Source organism: Opisthocomus hoazin, chromosome 2, assembly GCF_030867145.1.
Source record: "Opisthocomus hoazin isolate bOpiHoa1 chromosome 2, bOpiHoa1.hap1, whole genome shotgun sequence".
Classification (NCBI taxonomy): Eukaryota; Metazoa; Chordata; class Aves; order Opisthocomiformes; family Opisthocomidae; genus Opisthocomus; species Opisthocomus hoazin.
This window is the reverse complement of record NC_134415.1, coordinates 47,592,310-47,611,117: the sequence shown is the minus strand read 5'-3', so window position 1 is coordinate 47,611,117 and position 18,808 is coordinate 47,592,310. Positions and strand designations below refer to the sequence as shown.

The window sequence follows — 18,808 nt, the reverse complement described above, 5'->3', positions numbered from 1 at the left end:
TTTTTAAGTTATTTATTTATTTTTACAGTGGAGTATAGTCAGCACATGCTGAACAGTAGTTTATACCTCTGGTAATATATATGCAGTTGAGGCTCTGCTTTATTACGGAAGAGAAGTATATTAGTTACTATGTTTTTTTTTTTTCCTTGAACAACTGTGCTTATTTAAATTCCAAAACAATTTAATTATGTTCAGTTGGAGCATACTGTGAATTCAAAAAATAGTTTTTTTTATAATCTCTTAAGACTGCTTAACTTTTTCAGAACTTGTTTATGCCTGCTGAAATGTTTTTATTATCAAGCTCTGCCTTAATCTGCTTGACTTATTGCAAAATCTTTTTCCTGCCCAAATGTTTAATATACAGAGAGTTCCAACAGCTAAATCTAGGGAGCTTTTCAATTGAAAGGCAGATATTTGAATTAACTTAAAAATTTCAGTTTTGGCACAAGTATTTACACATGGTTATAAGAAAGCATACTTTGTGAATGATTCAGTTATTCGTGAATCATAATAGTTTTAAATGACCACAGTGCCAACAAAAATAAATTAGATGTAGTTCCAACTCTCTTTAGTCTATTTCTTTTAGGCACAAAATCAGTGTTATATTTAAGCATCCATCTGTTTTCTGAATCATATCTGATTTGAGCAACAATTACTATGCATCCGTATCCAGCTTCCCAAGCTCCCTTTACAAGGTAAAGAGGGAGAAGACCACAACTGCATTTCTTGATGATATTCAGCCACTTTTTCATACAGTTGTTTTTTTGTTGTTGTTGTTTTTAATGGACTTAAAAATTCTTCATTTGGAAGAATGAGATGTAAATACTTAGCTAGGCTTAAAGGAAAATGTAAAATTTGTTTTCATCAGAAGTAGAATAGCGGGCATTCATGTCTCTGTGAAGTGTATAGTAAACCCCAACTGTATGTTGTTACAGATTATGTGGAGCACAAAAGTGCTCATATAGAGTAAATATCTCAATCTATATCATTGCTTAGCATGTCCTCTGACTGAAGCAGCCTTACCTCTTACAGCACGAAGCAGTGTGTGCTCAGCTGTGCATGGGCTCAGCACTACAGTTCTCCACAGTTGACATCTTGGCTGCTAAGTGTGGTGGGTTTTTTTCAGGCAGTTATACTATGTTAGGAAAACTGTCTGGACTTAAGATGTCTTATCTTCGGGGGTGACAAATTCTAATGTTCTCACAATATTTCTGTCTGCCATTCCTTTCACCTGCCTGCAACAAGGTGTTTCTTTTTTCTGGTTAGACATTGCATACAAGATGAACTTGCTCATTTAGATTTCCTGAGAACAGAGAAGTATCTTCTTAGCTTCTAGTAACTGTGACAGTTGCATGCTGTTAAACTTCCAAAAGTTTTCAAAGCTAAGTGTTCTGAGCAGTAAAAATTCTGGCCTGCCCACCCTCCTTCACTGTCCCACCAGTGTGAGAAGCCATATACTTAGGTTTGTTATAGTATTTATGACACTTTTAATCCTTTAGCTCCAGTAGGAATTAGTAATATGTTAATCTAAATTATCTTTCCCCCCTTTTTTCCGGGCCCTTATTTGTGAAGATTAAATAAGACTAGTGTGATTAATTTATTGTAAAAAAAATATGTAGATGAGGGTATAAATTAGCCTTTTCTATGGACAGTTAATAATTGTACCTAAAGTAGACAATTCCTTTCCCCTTCTGCATTCAAAAGCATCTTGACCACATAAATACACTCTTATTCTCAGGAAGTGGTCTGGACAGTAGCTTCTAAGCCATTCTAATCTGTGGAGAAACTCTAATGCCTTTCATGAGACTGCCAAATACCACAAGAAAGGGCTGCATTTTCCTCCAAGTCCTTCTGTGCCAGATGGATCTAATGATTAGATTTTCCAGGCAAATAAATCAGAAATCTTGTAACCTCCTTTGAGATTTTGGGTCTCTCTTTTTCTGGAGGTGTGACATATTTTTTAAATGAATTTTTTACTGTCTTTAGAGACAATCTGCAAGGTTGCTACCTGAGCAGTAATTTTTTTCCACAAAAGTACTGTAAATAGTATCCAAAGTAATAGTAGTTCAGTTTCTGGGAAGCTGATGACTCTCTTTAATTGACTTTGGAGATAAAGAGGTGTACAGTTGGAAATAACTAAATATTGTTCTTCTGGTATGAGAGTGTTTCTTAGTGGCACATCTCTAGTGAAATATCCTCTTTACAATATCCTTCCTTTGCTTTATCGTGGCTTAGCATTTGTTTGCTGGTTTAGTACCCTGTTTGTGTGGCTGTAACAGTTTGCCACTTACTGTTAATTCTGGCTTCTTTCCAGAATAGTAGAAGGATGCTTTTTTTTTTTTTTTTTTTTTTTTTTTTTTTTTTTGTTCTCCTCTCTTTTCTTCATATAAGGCATGGTTTAGCATGGTTTTAGGTCTTGTCCACAATTTGTGTTTCAGACATGTTGTAACCAGCTTTCCAGCCTTTGAATGATTTCTGGAGTGTAGACAAGCACAAGAACAGGAATTGATGTTTGCAGTTTTTCAGAAAAATGTTCTGCCTGCTTTTCTGAGGGTGGGTAGAACTGTCCTTGCAGGCTGCCCATTTTTTCCATGGATTCTATTTTCACTTCCTTGTTACTGAGGAGAACTGGAAGGAATGATGAGGAGCAGGGACTGGCCAAATGAGAAATCTGGGTGTTGGGAGAAAGAATGGCATCCACTCTAGGATATCTGAAAAGGTTCGAGTATGATTTCCGAGCAATAAAACTGGTATGAAGGGAAGGAGAGTAGGATTTGGTTAGGTGAGGGCTGGACTGGGATGGTAAGAAAGGGATGCTGAAGAGAGACAATTAGAACAAGCAGAATTGGGGAAGAGACCACAAATACGAGACTTGGAGGGAGAAGCAGAAACATGATTGCTACACGCTCCCAAGATCTATCAGTCATGTCATAGAAGAGGATGTTAACTATAGGATATCAGACTCACTTGTTACAGAAGTTTAAAAAAAAAAAAAAGTAGTGAATAAAGCAAGGAATTGCAGGCAGGAGAAAAATACTTCATTGCTCAGGCTGTTTCCTCCTGCCATGGAAGTGGATTCTGTCTTTCTGCCACTGAATTCTGCTCCAGTGTGTTGCAAAGCAAGTCAGTTAATCTCTTTACATCATAAAGTTTGGTTTTAGCAAGTGTCCGTCCTGTGAAGAAGGGGCTGAAATTGTATAAGCTGCATCTGAAATCAGTATTTGTCCTCATAGCATGCAAGTGCTGTGTGATTTAAAGTAACTTTTGGAAAAGCATTCCTGAAGTGTGTGGAATTTTTAACCAAAAAATGAAAATTGCTTTTAAATGAAGTGCTTATTCTGGATTTAAATAATTTAGGTGTCAAATGGGGATGCTGTAGTTACTTAATGGATTTTTTTTTAAGGTGATGTTTCTACACCATTGAATACTGTAATGATACTTATTATAGAAAACCCCAATCTCTTTCTAGAGTGGGGTTCAATTATGTTTAGTAATTTTGCTATCCATTATAGTGTTCAGTAACTTAGCTATACATTGAACAGTAGCACAGAATATTGAGTAGTTAAGTGTTCATGATCTATCGGTCAAACGGTTAAGATCCTCTGGAAAAGGTAAAATGTGGTCAGAAACTATCAGAATGCACATTTACAAAAAGACTAAATTAAAGGTTAGGACATACTTGTGCATGCAACTTCAAGTGCTAGGCTTTAAAACAGTAGCATTCTGTGCTAAATGATAGAATTTAATGTAAACCTAATTAACATCCAGACTTAACTGTGTCTCATCCTGTTATGCGAGAATTATTGAGAGTCAGGTATGTTGCACTTCTGTGGGGTTCACTTTTCTAGGACCCTCAGAAAACTTGTCATGCTCTGAAAGTAAAGAGGAAAACAAACCAAGCTGTTTACCTCAAGCATCAAATCTGAGTCCAGGTTTACTGTCCTACTAGGTGTGTACTGTTTTTTAATTGAAGATAGTTTTCTGTTGTTAGAGCAGACTGGTACCAAGTAGCTTAAAAAGACTAGATGACCTGAGAATAACTTGTCTAGTTTAACTTAATGCATGTCCTGTTATGACATTGGTACATGATCCAAAAGAACAGGCTGCATCAAAAGCAGCGTGGCCAGCAGGTCGAGGGAGGTGATTCTGCCCCTCTACTGTGCTGTGGTGAGACCCCACCTGGAGTCCTGCATCCAACTCTGGAGCCCCCAGCACAAGAAGGACATGGACCTGTTGGAGCGGGTCCAGAGGAGGGCCACAAAGATGGTCCGAGGGCTGAAGCACCTCTCCTACGAGGAAAGGCTGAGAGAGTTGGGGCTGTTCAGCCTGGAGAAGAGAAGGCTGCGGGGAGACCTGATTGCAGCCTTTCAGTACCTGAAGGGGGCCTGTAGGAAAGATGGGGAAAATCTTTTCAGCAGGGCTTGTTGTGACAGGACAAGGAGTAATAGCTTTAAACTAAGAGAGAGTAGATTTAGGCTGGATATAAGGAAGAAATTTTTTACCATGAGAGTGGTGAAACACTGGAACAGATTGCTCAGAGGTAGTGGAGGCCCCATCCCTGGAAACATTCAAGGCTGGTTTGGATGGGGTTCTGAGCAATCTGATCTAGTTGAAGATGTTCCTGCTCATGGCAGGGGGGTTGGGCTAGATGACCTCTAAAGGTCCCTTCCAACCCAAAGCGTTCTGTGATTCCATAATGCAAGAAATTTTTTGGGTTTTTATTTATTTTTTTCTGTGCTTTCTAGCTGTGGATTTATTTTTACTTCAGATTTATTGAAATAATAGTTTATTGTTCTCTTTTACAATGATGGATGAAAAATACACTGGTCATCAGAGTTACTGTAGCATTGTCATAGTATGATCACAGAGGCGGAGTTCACCAATGGAGATGCTATATATAGCAACTTTATTGTGTGAGTGAGGCATACTGATACAGCAACAACCAGATAATATCTCTGTGTGAAATGGAGAGCACCAGCTATAGAGGTTCAAGCCAGCTGTGAGATGACCCTGTACTCTGATAGTGATTTAACATTTCAGAATTGCCAACTCACTCAATCTTTTGTACTTTGTTTTGCTGTGCACAGAAAATGGGAATGACTGGACTGTATTCGTGGTCTTTTTGTCAATTTTAACTAACAGTAAGGTACATTAAATATAAGGGCTCTGTGTATGTCTGTTGTTATTTTTATTGTGTTACCTTCATCCTTAAAAAGTGACACCTGTAGACTGTCTAATGTCTGAAGAGGAGACCTTTCTGAGAAATAGCAAGGGTGTTGGGAATCAGGTATCACATAAGCAAGCTCTTCTTCTGACTCTTGTACAATTTATTACTGAAGAAAAGTTTTATTTGGAAAAACACATCCCGTAAACTGATCTTGTTTATAAAAATGTTACTTTAAGCAATATTCATATTGTTTTCACAGACTTATTAAAGAAAAACTAGATGATTCCTTGACAAAGGAGACCACAGTTGATATATTAAAAAAAAAAAAAAGTTCAGATTCATCTAATTTCTTTAACTTACTATGTTTTGTTCTAGGCCTCAAAGAAACTGCTGAAGAAATGGTCAAAAACAGGTTGGAAGGAAAGGATAACCTAACTCCGTGGCAAAAATATCTAGAGAAGAAGAAAGAAAAAAGAATTCTTAAAAAAAAGAGAAAGGTAATGTTTGCATTGGCCACTTGGGGGGGAGTTGTTGTTTGTTTTTCTTAACTTGCTGTTATTGTTTGTTTTGCATAAACTAAATAAAAATCTGTATAGCTTCCAGCACTATTGTAAGGTTTGAAAGTGCAGTGGTGACTCATGTGGAATGACCCAGTGCCTCATCTAACTTAGAGAGCAAAAGGATGTTCAGGATACTACTAATCATATGTAATATGCTTACACAAAATTTTGTTTATATGCTTGTGTTACTTAAAAGATAAATGAGTCATTATAAGAGTTGGTGTTTAATTTACATTTTTTAATGATTAGGAAGGGCCTTTTTGATACTGTATGCATATCAGTTCAAAGTTGTTACGATAATGATAATTGTGGTTTTGGAAATTTTTGGCCTACAGTAATACAGACTTGTTTCCCAAAGCTGTAACAGCAGAGAATTAATAGCTGTGAAGAACTACTCAAATTTCAAATTGCAAAAGCAAATTTGGTAAATAGTTCTGGGTATGAATAACAAAATGGTCTGATAGTAATGTGAAAATTGCTGTTGCTTCATCTTTCCACACACAGAAAGTAATTGTGAAGGAACTGACTCCTGTGGCAGTAATGTGCAGATAAATGAAATGTTTGTGCATATGCTATGAAAAAAAGCATGTGGCATACAGAATCTAGCTTCCCTAAATTCTTAAATTACTCTGACTATAATTCATGTTGCAGAACAATTTTTTTACGAGTAACTTCTCCAACATGAGTTATGGTGTGCATTACATTTAGTTTTAACTGGCATTTGATTAGTAACAAATGGATGCCCTCAAATCCGTGGACCCTGATGGAATGCACTCACGAATACTGAGGGCGCTGGCAGATGTCATTGCTGAGCCACTCTCCATCATCTTTGAAAGATCCTGGAGGACAGGAGAGGTGCCCGAGGACTGGAGAAAAAACAATGTCACCCCAATCTTCAGAAAGGGCAAGAAGGAGGATCCAGGGAACTACAGGCCAGTCAGCCTTACCTCCGTCCTGGGAAACTCATTCTAGAGGTCATCATTAAGCAAGTGGAGGACAAGAAGGTTATCAGGAGTAGTCAACATGGATTCACCAAGGGGAAATCATGCTTGACCAATCTGATAGCTTTCTATGATGGCATGACTGGCTGGGTAGATGAGGGGAGAGCAGTGGATGTTGTCTACCTCGACTTCAGCAAGGCTTTCGACAATGTCTCCCATAACATCCTCATAGGAAAGCTCAGGAAGAGTGGGCTGGATGAGTGGACAGCGAGGTGGGTTGAGAACTGGCTGAATGGCAAAGCTCAGAGGGTTGTCATCAGTGGCACTGAGTCTAGTTGGAGGCCTGTAACTAGTGATGTCCCTCAGGGGTCAGTACTCGGCCTTATTCAACTTCTTCATCAGTGACCTGGATGAAGGGACAGAGTGTACCCTCAGCAGGTTTGCTGATGATACAAAACTGGGAGGAGTGGTGGATACACCAGAAGGCTGTGCTGCCATTCAGCAAGACCTGGACAGACTGGAGAGTTGGGCAGAGAGGAACCTGATGAGGTTCAACAAAGGCAAGTGCAGGGTCCTGCACCTGGGGAGGAACAACCCCATGCACCAGTACAGGCTTGGGGCGGACCTGCTGGAGAGCAGATCTGTGGAGAGGGACCTGGGTGTCCTGGTGGATGACAAGTTGACCATGAGCCAGCAGTGTGTCCTGGCTGCCAAGAAGGCCAATGGCATTCTGGGGTGCATTAAGAAGAGTGTGGCCAGCAGGTTGAGGGAGGTTCTCCTTCCCCTCTGCTCTGCCCTAGTGAGGCCCCATCTGAAGTACTGCATCCAGTTCTGGGCTTCCCAGTTCAAGAAAGATGAGGAGCTACTGGAGAGTGTCCAGCGGAGGACTAGGAGGACGATGAGGTGACTGGAGCACCTCTCCTATGAGGAGAGGCTGAGGGAGCTGGGCTTGTTCAGCCTGAAGAAGAGAAGGCTGAGAGGGGACCTAATAAGTGCTTATAAGTATCTGAAGGGTGGGTGTCAAGAGGATGGGGCCAGGCTCTTTTCAGTGGTGCCCAGCGACAGAACAAGGGGCAATGGGCACAAACTGAAGCACAGGAAGTTCCATCTGAACATGAGGAAGAACTTCTTCCCTCTGAGGGTGACGGAGAACTGGAACAGGTTGCCCAGAGAGGTTGTGGATTCTCGTGTTCTTGAGATACTCAAGACCCGCCTGGACAAGGTCCTGTGCAGCCTGCTGTAGGTGACCCTGCTTTGGCAGGGGGGTTGGACTAGATGATCCCCAGAGGTCGTTTCCAACCCCTACCATTCTGTGATTCTGTGAACTTCTTAAACCTTACATAATATGAGTGCTCTGAATAGAGTAAGTAGCACCGTTGAGTAGTAGAGCAAATTTGCTAGCATAATATTCTTGTTCAGTCTGATAAATCAAGTCAAGGGGCAAGGTATATTGTTCTTTTAATTCCAAACTCAGTCTTTTTGAATTTCGGAGCACAAAATGGAGCTCATTGCTCAAGTTTTTCCCAAAGTAGAGTTTGTGTGGCACATAAGGTAAGGACATAACAATGCTGTGATCCTGTAATTTGTTGGTATGGTTAGCTAACGTGTCACAGTTTGTGGGTACATCTATTAAAGATCCTTGGAATATATAAATAGCCCTTCTTCAGGTACACAAAAAGCTTTCAATCTGTGAAATGTTTTAAATTGTTGATTTGCCTTTACGAGCTATTTTTAGTGTATTCTAGTATTATGATGTTATGTTAAGCATACAGTATTTCAGTTTTCATCTTTATAGTTACTAACAGAATGAATATCTAATTCCAGTGAAACTTTAGTAGTAGTTTATGCTGATATAATGTTTGTGCTTTGTTAAAGGCTACTGCTGAGGGACAACAGAGTGAAGATGAATTTCCATCTGGTGTTGATCTCAACGACCCATACTTTGCCGAAGAACTTGAGAAAACAGGTGGGTCAGGACAGTTTTGGAATAAATCTGCCTTTTCTTTAAATAATAGGCTTTAGAAACAAAGTTGGGCTAGACGAAATGCAGAGGTAGCGTGGTCGGAATGAAATAAAGTGGGTGTCATTTGCCAAAAATTGCAGATGCTGTTCTTGTAAAATGATACATATTGTGACATGAGGAATGGTAGGGAACATTGTTCTCTTAGCTTTCATCAGAGACCATTATTTAAACAATTTCTAGGGATGGCTATTAGAAACAGGCTGACCATCTGCTCCCCTAAATATTCCAGGGAAAAGAACTTGCCTTCAAAGCCTGTTTCCTTTTATGTAGGAGGAGCCAGATATGTATGGGTCTCCTTGAAGTTTGGGTAATTATGTAAATATCGACTGGTTTTGCATCATAAACGAAGTTGTCTTTCAGAAGAAATCAATTTTCTTTTTTCTTAGTCTGATACACATTTTTACTAGTGTACTCTGGCTGCCTAGAAACCCAAATAGTGAAATGTAGTATTTTAGGAAATAACTTGTCCAGTTTAGATTTTTAGGATACTTTTTTTTGTAAGCTTTTTAGTCTGATGTGAAAGTTAACTTTTGCTGTGTTAACAGCAAATTTATTTTGAGTATGATTTTGATGGTTAAAATTTTAAGGTAAGGATAATCAATAGGTGTGAGTTCCTGGTTTTCCATGCTTTTGGGAGCCAAAACCTAAGGGTGGCTCATACTATTGCATATTAAAAGAAGAAAAAAAGGCATGAAAAAAAGAAGTAGTAAGAAAACAAGCAAACAAAAATAAGATAGTGACAGATTTACAGATATCACCAGTCTGTTATTTTGGTTGGTTTTTTTAGTATAGCAGTGCAGATCGAAGTTGCATTTAAAAAGAGTAAACTGCTTTTAATTTGATACCAGCCAGCATAGCCTTCTGTCCTGATTGTTAGAAGTTTTAATTAGGAGAAAGTAAATCATTAAAACCTTGACTTCTTTGTGTCTTAATGTGCTTATGTATATGTCTTAATAGTCTAAAGTGTAGAACACTAGGGTAAGTCCTATCCGTATTTTGTAGAAAATACCACAATTTAAGGTGTCATGCAGTGATGTTTTCTGCCATGCTTTCCATCATGCAGTGATGTTTTCTGCAGTGTTTTCCTGGTGAGTTGTGTATAGGTTAGTTTAGGACTCACTGTAAAGATGCCATTCTTTCCACCACTTTTTTATTTTAATAGGAGGGTTATAAAGGTATTCTCATACTGATGTTTGATGTTTTGATGTTCTGTGTGAAATATCTGAAAAAAACTGTTTTCTCCTGTATTACGTACGAAACTCTTTGTGTCATGGTGGGGCTCAGCAGGGAACGATCGTATCTGCAGATTCCTAAACCTTCTTGTCCATAATATAGAGGACAGGCTTTTAGTGTGTATGGAGTCTTTGGGGACAGTAAAATAGAGATAAACGTTAAGAAAGTGAAGTTATTGCCTGCAAGATTACTGATAAGCTACTAAGAAAGAGGCAGAAGACAGAATGCTTCTAGCCCTGGAGAAGTTTTAAAGGGAGAGTACAGTGGTTGGCTGAAAGCCAGATGACATTTTAACGATGATTACACAGCACAACTTTGTCTGCCTTTCACCAAGTTTACCCAGAACAGCCTCTGTCTCATAGCTGGGATAGGTTTTAAGCACAGCTAGCTTATTCAGTTGGGGAAAATGGGTTACAGTCTTCTTTGAACTAGACTGTAGCTCTGCCAACTTTGTATTTAGGGTACAGGCAGTAGTAACTTGAATGATCATAATTTTTCATAAGCCTTCCACAATTTCCCTGAAAGATTGAAATTTCTCCCTTAAACTGTCAGAGGACCTTAGATTATGCTGATAAAGCATATGACAGGATATGTCTACAGACTCAGGTGGACCAGTGCAGAAACTGTGAGGGTGCAGTAGTGCTTGTTAGGGTTTTGCAGTGGTGTATTTGCTACCATGCTGGATTCGCTTGTTGACTGTAATCTGGGTCTTGTAGAAGTCAGTTTTTGACAAGATGAGGCAACTGAAGGAAAGCAGGAGTGTAAGGAGCTGTCAGACAAACAGCCTAACAAATCTTACTGTGAAAGGAAAACTGGAAATTATGGGAAGTCTACTCAAGCCTATATTCATCAGGTTTCTCTTTGTTCCTGAAAGCTGTTTGTAAAGCAGGCAGTGATTCTTACACTGTGGATGCCTCATCATGGGAGAGGCAAAGTAGTGCAAATTCTTTGTGCCTGCTGTACCCGAAGAGTGTCTGTGCAGGATGCAGGTGTGTGCATATTAGCACTCCTGAAATTCATGACAGTGCTTGCCTTGCACAAAGTTCTCATATATGCATGATCCCTATGTGGCTTTTCAATAGTACCACGGGCTAAAATGTAAAATGCTGCATATATATGAGCCTTAATGTTGTATTTCAGAAGCTTGATTCTAGTTAGATATTGTCAAGAAAAAAATCATTTGTCACTTCTGTTTTACATTGATGCACATGTTTTTTCAAAAGGTGTTGTAAAACTTTCATTTAGCTCAGCCAGTTTCAGTCTTACTGCATCTGTTTCTGTGAGGTCTTAGAAAAGGTTCACATAGGACAGAATGATTTTTGTGGCTTTTACTGTTGGAAGATTAGTAGCTGAATAGTGTAATTGCTCATTAACATGAGAGCAGTGTCCTGTTTTGGAGATCATTGAATAGTTTCAGAACGCTGTAGACTATTAAACGTAGTTTCTATTGATCCTCTGAGGAAAAGGGCTGCATGCCTTTACACGTTATTGTAACTCCTATAGGTTCTCATGATCTAATTTACTATCTGTGTAGGAACTGATGACTTTTTAATACTGCAAGGTAGCAGCAGTATGACTGCAGGGATGTAAGAGGTTAACAGCAAAATCTGAATATAATTGTAGAACCTGTACTTGAAAGATAAAGATCTTGGCTGTATTTATGATTCATTTACTTTGTGTCTTTGCAAGGCTTTTGAGACTAACTTTCAAGCTGAAGTGGTCTTGTGAGAGGAGTTTTTGGGCTGAGGTTAGTCTCTGTATTTGAAGCCTCAGATTTATCATTAGCCTTCTACTGTTAGCACTGGAAAGTTGTTGATGTGCAAAATGAATGTTGCTGACTAAATTCTTGAGCTGAGAAGGAGCCAAACGGCAGCCTGAGGGGGTCTTGCAGCCAAGACTAGAAGCTTTTCTCACTGGCTGGTGGCAGTTGTCAGTTCTACATGGTGTTGAAGACAAGTATCGGCTGCTGTAGGGTGGAACAAATCAGATTAAAAGATGGCAATGGGAAGTAGGTGCTAGGAAAAGTCTGAGGTTTTTGGAATCGGTTTGGAAAAAACTCTTACCATAGGTTTTACATTTGTAAGTGTGCAAAATGGAGAAGGGCTTCCAGAATGCATGTGGGAAGAGGGACTGTGTCAGGAATATGTTGTAAAGACAGAAAAATGATGCATTTGTGAATTCTGAAACCAAACTGTTTTCAGTGTGATGCAAAATTTTTAGTGTGAAGAGTGACTTCAGGTCCCAAGCTGGTTTTATTAGTTGTACAGTGTCATAGTAAGAAGTAAAGATAGATAGATAGATAGATTGATTGATTGCTTGATTGATTTTGATGGAAAATAGCTTTGTTTGATAGTAGCTCCTGGTTCATCCCCATGTGCGGCATCCGAAATCTCTCAAATCATGAAGATAAGCTATGTTCGCTTCTGTGATTCTACTTACAGTGAAAGACAAGGGAGGATGACTTGAGGAGCCCTTCTTTCAGGGGATGGATGAAAAGGCTAAGAGATTTTCTGATTTAACTTCTAGAATAATTGTCTCCTATTTGTATCGCTGTGACCTGTTTCCTTTTCTGTAGTTTAGCCAGTTCTGGGAAGATACAAAAAACTTCATAGTTGTTGAAGTTCTACATAAGACATTTATTTCTCCCTTCTGCATATAATCATAAATTACGTAGGTTACGTCAATATTGTATCTGAATCTGATTTTCCTGCACATTTTCTGGAGCTACTAAATGAACAGTTTAGTTTTTGAGCTGATGACATTGTGCATCTAGATAGTTTATTTTCTGGTGGTGGTGGTTTGTTTCTTCTAGAAATCCATTTCCAGCTTGGAATCCATTTAGAAATAGTTAAGAGAATAGTCAAGGGACAAAAAATGTTGTTTAAGAAATGTCTCCTATTCCAGAGTATACTTAGTGATACAACTTGACATTTTTCTGGCATGTTTCTATTTCTAGTCTGACTACAAATCTGGTTTAACAAAAGGGGGCCAAATATCTTCTTTAAGAATATCCTCAGTGGACTGTAATAAATTGCCTGGGAATGTAATTCCAAGCTCAAAGGTCAGAGTATGTGGTTCAGGTCAGGAAACCTTCTGCTTTTCCTGCTCCTTCTTGATCGAGGTCTACAGGCGCTCCAAAGAGAATAATTTGATTTTGTAGGATTTATAAACAGGTCTGTTTTCATTAGAAGCTATGTTTGACAAATGTCTTATGCTGTTACTATTCATTATGCCTGTCTAATCAGCACTGTGTATCTACAGTAAATTCTAAGACAGTAAGAGAGCTTCATCAGAAGAATATTCTGTCTGTTCAGAGTCAATCATATTTACATTCCTGTGATTCGGTTCAGGTCTTTTGTGCAAGGGTTTTTTGCGCTAGCATGACTAACAGCACAATATGGTCTTTTAGCCTTGCACATAAATTTAAAAAACTGTTTCTCTTTCTTTTAACTGATGAACTCTTATTCAGCTGGCAGGCATTTGTTCTGGATACAGAGAAGAGATGCACACTTACTATTTATTCTAAAGTCTTTACTACATTGTCTACTTAAGGAGAACGAGTGAACAATTTGAGAACTGCAGGACACTTCAATTACATTTATGAGTATATAAACTAATTTCTCTTTAAAACGCCCCGGGAGTAATGTCATATGTTTGATTGCACTGTTGTGATACCTCTCTCTACTGCTCTATGAAAAAGACAGTAAAATAATTTTTTTCTAACTGTTCTTTTTTGTTGACTTGTTTATGCTATTTGAATATTGGTGCCTCCTTAAATTGAACAAATATTCAGTGGATTTTTAATGCTTTAAGTCTAGCTATTTTTTCTTAACTTTTCAGCCTTTTTCCATACCTGGCATTTAAGTATTTCTAACAAGAAAATGAGATGCACTTAGAAGTTCTATTCATAGGTAAATTACACTCTCACACATAAGCTTTAATAAACGTGTGCACATCTTGTATTTGCACTTAGGTTTAAAGAAGCAGCCAGAATCGGTTGAAAGTACCTCAGAAGATGAAGATGAAGTTGAAAAACACAAGGTAAAGTGGTTTAAAATGTTAAGAATTACAGATGTTGCATTGCCTGAATTCTGCAACTATTTATGTTATGTGTTTGTGAGTCGTAGAATAAAACTGTATAATGTTAATAGCGAGAGCTTTTGGAACGAAAACTACCCAAGAAGAATGGTCGATGGTCCATGCCTTGATGTGTTAAGATTTTGCCAGGATATCTTTCTGGAAGATTATACTTGAACACAGCTCAGAAGGGTTAGGTAACACCGAAATGTAAGGGCACAGAAGCCATACCAGTTGAGCTGACAGTCCCTCTAGCTTTAAAGCTATCCCAGTATGTTTGCCTGTTGGGCGGTGCTGGATATTGACTTGTAACATCAGCATTGTATGAAAAACATCTGTGTATTCAACTTTGTCCTGTAGACTTTTATCTTTGAAGATCGAATTGTTTGCTATTGCATGTTTGCTTTTCATTCTTTCTCAGAACAAGTTACCTAAATAAATTTATTAAATTCATATATGTTTATTTCTATTTTGTTATATAAATAGCAATATAAAATTGTATAATAGCTTGCTAGTATATTTGAAAGTTGAATGTGGGCATTTGCATTTATTTTATATATAATAGAAAGGAAATCAATGATTGTATTTAATATTACACCTCAAAATGTTAAAAGAACGTTTTTATGGATGAAATAATACTGCCCTGACAAGTCTATTTCAACTCATTTATATGTATGTAGACTCATACATAGTTTATTAACAAGATGCTATATTTTTCATAGAAAACTTAATTTCATTGTGCACATGGACTTTCTTATTTTGTAGCAGGCTGAAATGGCCCTACTTATGATGGATGATGAGGATGACACCAGAAAACATTTTAATTATAAGAAGATTGTAGAACAACAGAATTTGAGCAAGAAGAAAAAGAAACTTTTAATGAAAAAGAAAGAATTACTAGAAGATGACTTCCAGGTAATGATGTACTTCTGATTTTGAGGCTCAGCTAGAACCTTTGTTAATATCAATTCTTTTCAGGACAGATTTAGTGCTTTCATATCCTTCTCCTCCCTTACTCCATCTGAAGGAGAAGAACTAGGTCTACCTTTTTAGGGAGCTACAGACTGTTTTCAAAAAGCAAGAAATATTCTGATACAGTGTTGAAGGGGGCAGACTCAAACTCTGTGTAAGATAACAAGACAGTGTTTGTGCAAGGGCTTATACAACTCATTGCCTAAAATACTCATTGGTATGTTTGTTCTCGTTGATATCCACTGCTGCTTTTGTCCTCGTCAGTTCTCAACAACAAACCTTTCCTTGGTCTGCCACTAAAGGCATCTACAGGATTTGTACGAGCATTCACTTGTCTGTTTTACCAATAGTATCTTCAGTCTCTCTACCTCACAGTCACTAGGATTTTGAGACTGGAGCAGTCCCAGGAATGGTGAACAACCTCATGAGCTATGACTCCTTCAGCAGCTCATATTTTATTGTGTTTAAAAGCTTTGCTATCGTGGGTAAAGGTTCCCTAAAAGAAACACTCCTTTTCTGCCTTCAGGTAAATGTTGCCGATACAAGATTCCAAGCCATGTTTACTTCTCCCCTGTTTAATTTGGATCCTTCAGATCCAAATTTCAAGAAGACAAAAGCAGTAGAAAAGATCTTAGAAGAGAAAGCTCGCCGAAGAGAAGAAAAGGAGCAAGATCTTAAGGAGGCAAGCAAGGCGCAGGAGAACAAGATGGCAAAGAAAGGAGAGGTTGCTAAGAAAGCCATAGATCCTGCCTTATCAATGCTAATAAAATCTGTCAAAAATAAAACAGAAGAGTTTCAGGCAAGGAAAAAGCAGAAATTCAAATAACTGAGCTTTGTTTTTACTCAGACTTTACTTTAGTCTTAGTTCTTCTAACTGGCAACATCTATTAAAGTTACTGTTGCCTGGTCTGAAAGTTTCCTGAAAAGTCACTTAAATATGATGGTGAGTTTTGAAGTAATTGAATTAATAATCACTCTTCTGCCACAAGAAATACTGTTTTGTACTATTACTGAAAATCTACACCTTGAAAACATGTTATGTAAGGAATTGATGGTTTTGGGGTGGTTTGTTTTGTATCATTCCGTGTCTTAATAATAGATAACAGAAGTGCTGAAGATGGCTATGAAAAGTAGTCATAATTATGGTTGTATTTATAAATAAGAAAAACACTTCTGGACACGTTTATTGCTGAGACTAAGCGGTCTGAATGTTTTTAATTCCACAGGAGTCTGTAAAGCATATCTCTGTTGATAAAGAAGGTAGTTATATAACTAAAAAATTGAAGAAATTTTGTATGTGGGTTTTTTGTATATTTTTAAAAGATTACATATGCTTCACTAATTTCTCCTTTTGAATACTTGAAGACTTCCTGGATAATAGAACTAATTAATGGAAATACTGTCATTTAGAAGTGTTTCAAGAATATATATTGGAAATAAATGGTTTAAATTAGCCTGAAGGTGTTTTGGGCACTTAGCTGTGTTTTTTTTTTTCTTCTGTGCCTAAAGGAAATTATATAAAAATTAAACTTTTTGCTATAAATATTGCATTCCCATTAATATAGTTACTCTTGTACAAAGTCTTCCAGCATTGCAAGTGTTAAAAAGGAAGAAGGAAAAAAGATCATCAAATCTAGATGATATAATTTTAGAAAGCCTGGTATTTATCTATGTTAGTATTAGTGTTGGTGATGAAGGTATCAATGGTGCAGGGCAAATACAGTACGTAGAAAAAGATCTTTCTTCCCTGGAGTATGGGGATTTATTTGCCTGAAGTTTCGGTTTGATGGGTTTTTTTTGAAGTGTTTGCTGTATCAGCTGTAATGGAAATACAACATTGTACCAAAAAAGAATTAAAATTTTAGAAACAAGGAGCTGAAAGGTAATTTGTAATTTTAAAGAAGCATTGTTAATTTCTAAGACATTCGACTAATTTAAACAAAGAAATCTATTAAAAGAGGTTAGAAACTGTATATAATCAAAGCTAGTGTTTATGTGAAGTAAATATATCTTAATATGTAAAGGAGATTACAGAGTCAGATTTAGCACATGAGAGGCTGTATACCTAATGGCCAAAATGGGCAAAGTAATTAAGGGACCCAATATAGAAATACAAGTGGACTTGGGTTTTGCAAGAGTGCCTTGCAATGATGTGCCTGAAGACTACTTGCAGACCTTGAACATTTTAAATGTAATTGCTCTCATAAACGTTTAAACATCTTCAGATTCATTCTCAAGTAGCTAATGGGAAAAGTTGAGGAGATACTACAGTCTTTTGTACGTAACTTCGATCCAGCTTCTGTGGCTTCTCAGCCTTTCAAGCAATAGGGCAGGACCCAACAAACCCATGTTTTGTAGTTTGAACTGACCAACTGTGATGGAGAACACAGAAAAACTTGTGCTGCTGGAAGTAGCAGGAAGCTTCTGAACACGGGTGTACAGTGGAGAACAGCATAATGATATTGAGCAAGAGACAAAATCTATAAAGAGAGAGGAAAGAAAGATGCTTTGGGAAACAGAATTTTCCACCGAGAAGCATCCCTGCATCAAACAGGAGAGCCAATTGTTACTACTTCAGAAAATGTTAAGTGTCATACAAAAGTATAAAAGTGTACACATATGCATCTGATGTAGACAGTGGATAAGAAGACAAGCTCCTCCCATAATAAAAGATCATATTAATTTTATAATAAAATTTGCAGCATGGAAAACTAAGTAGTTGTCTTCGATGCAATTTCTTAAGACTGGCACATGATACGATTTCCAGGCACAAAGTAGTGACACCAAGCTGAAAGGGTAGAATTTAGATGTACCATGTATTTGTACAGATTTTTTTTCTAAGTGTGATTCATTATATAGCTTATAGATTGTAGGCATATGAAATGCACTAGAGACAGTAGCTTGAATTGCGATCTAGAGATTGGATATACTAATGTTAGTGGTGATGGAAGGGCAAGCATTCGTGTATGAAGTGTGTGGAAAATTGGACAGCTGAGAACAAAAGCAAAATGTCTGAACAGAAACGTAAGTCAAATGAAGAGTCCACCTAGCCCAGTGTCTGGTCTCTGTCAGTGGCCAGTAAGAGAAGATACTAATGGTGCACTGACAATACTACACCTTGTCAATGGGGAAGCAAATAAGTTTGTAATTGTTTTAGCTGTTTCTTTGAGAAATAGAGCTTGGGTAGGATGAATTGTTGTAGGTACTTATTTTGTAAAAGCACCCTTTTATAGCTGTTGGAACAAGAAGAGAGTATCATTCTGTGTTGGTGCACTCACATAATTCTGTTTTAATACCGGGTTCATACACAGTCTCCCAGAAATTTCTTTAAATATTTGTATGGAAAAGCAAATTTGGTGGGGGATAAAAGGCAACAAACTGCACTGTCTCTTGAATCCTCTAACTCTGCCAATTTCTACCAAATACTTCTGTTTTGATGCATTTGATGTGTGTGCTCATTTGTGTACTAGCAGTAGGCAGAGCCTGCTGTGTTTGACTTCCTGACAGTAGTTGAGTAAAGTCCCTTACTTCATCAGTGCTTTTGCTTAGGGCTTAGTGCTTTTAAAACTTTACAGGAAAACAATGCGTGGCATCGGTGAATCTCCTGAACGCCCAAATGTGCTGAATGACTCACTGGTACAAAACTCTCCAACAAAACTTCTGTACCTCTGCAGTGTATCTGTCCTTTACAGTAACTTTGCTGGAGGACTAGTTCAAAAAAAATGGTTGTAAAATTAGAAAGTTACAAATAGTGATGACTTCTTATTGAAATTAGATGGTCTAAGTTACGTTGTGTCTTTTCTTCACCTACCTGTGCTGGCTACCTTCTTTCTTC

General features: G+C 37.8%; 1 protein-coding gene across 1 annotated transcript in view; it reads left to right on the top strand.

Annotated features, from left to right (window-relative positions):
* ESF1 (ESF1 nucleolar pre-rRNA processing protein) overlaps window positions 1-16,262 on the top strand; it is a 34,723-nt gene extending 18,461 nt beyond the window's left edge. Inside the window, exons 10-14 of the mRNA XM_075413500.1 lie at window positions 5,543-5,664; window positions 8,544-8,634; window positions 13,898-13,965; window positions 14,767-14,916; window positions 15,500-16,262. Coding sequence (XP_075269615.1) covers window positions 5,543-5,664; window positions 8,544-8,634; window positions 13,898-13,965; window positions 14,767-14,916; window positions 15,500-15,799 — 731 coding nt within the window. The 3' untranslated portion in view covers window positions 15,800-16,262. The remainder of the gene's footprint in view (window positions 1-5,542; window positions 5,665-8,543; window positions 8,635-13,897; window positions 13,966-14,766; window positions 14,917-15,499) is intronic.
* The last annotated feature ends 2,546 nt before the right edge of the window (window positions 16,263-18,808 follow it).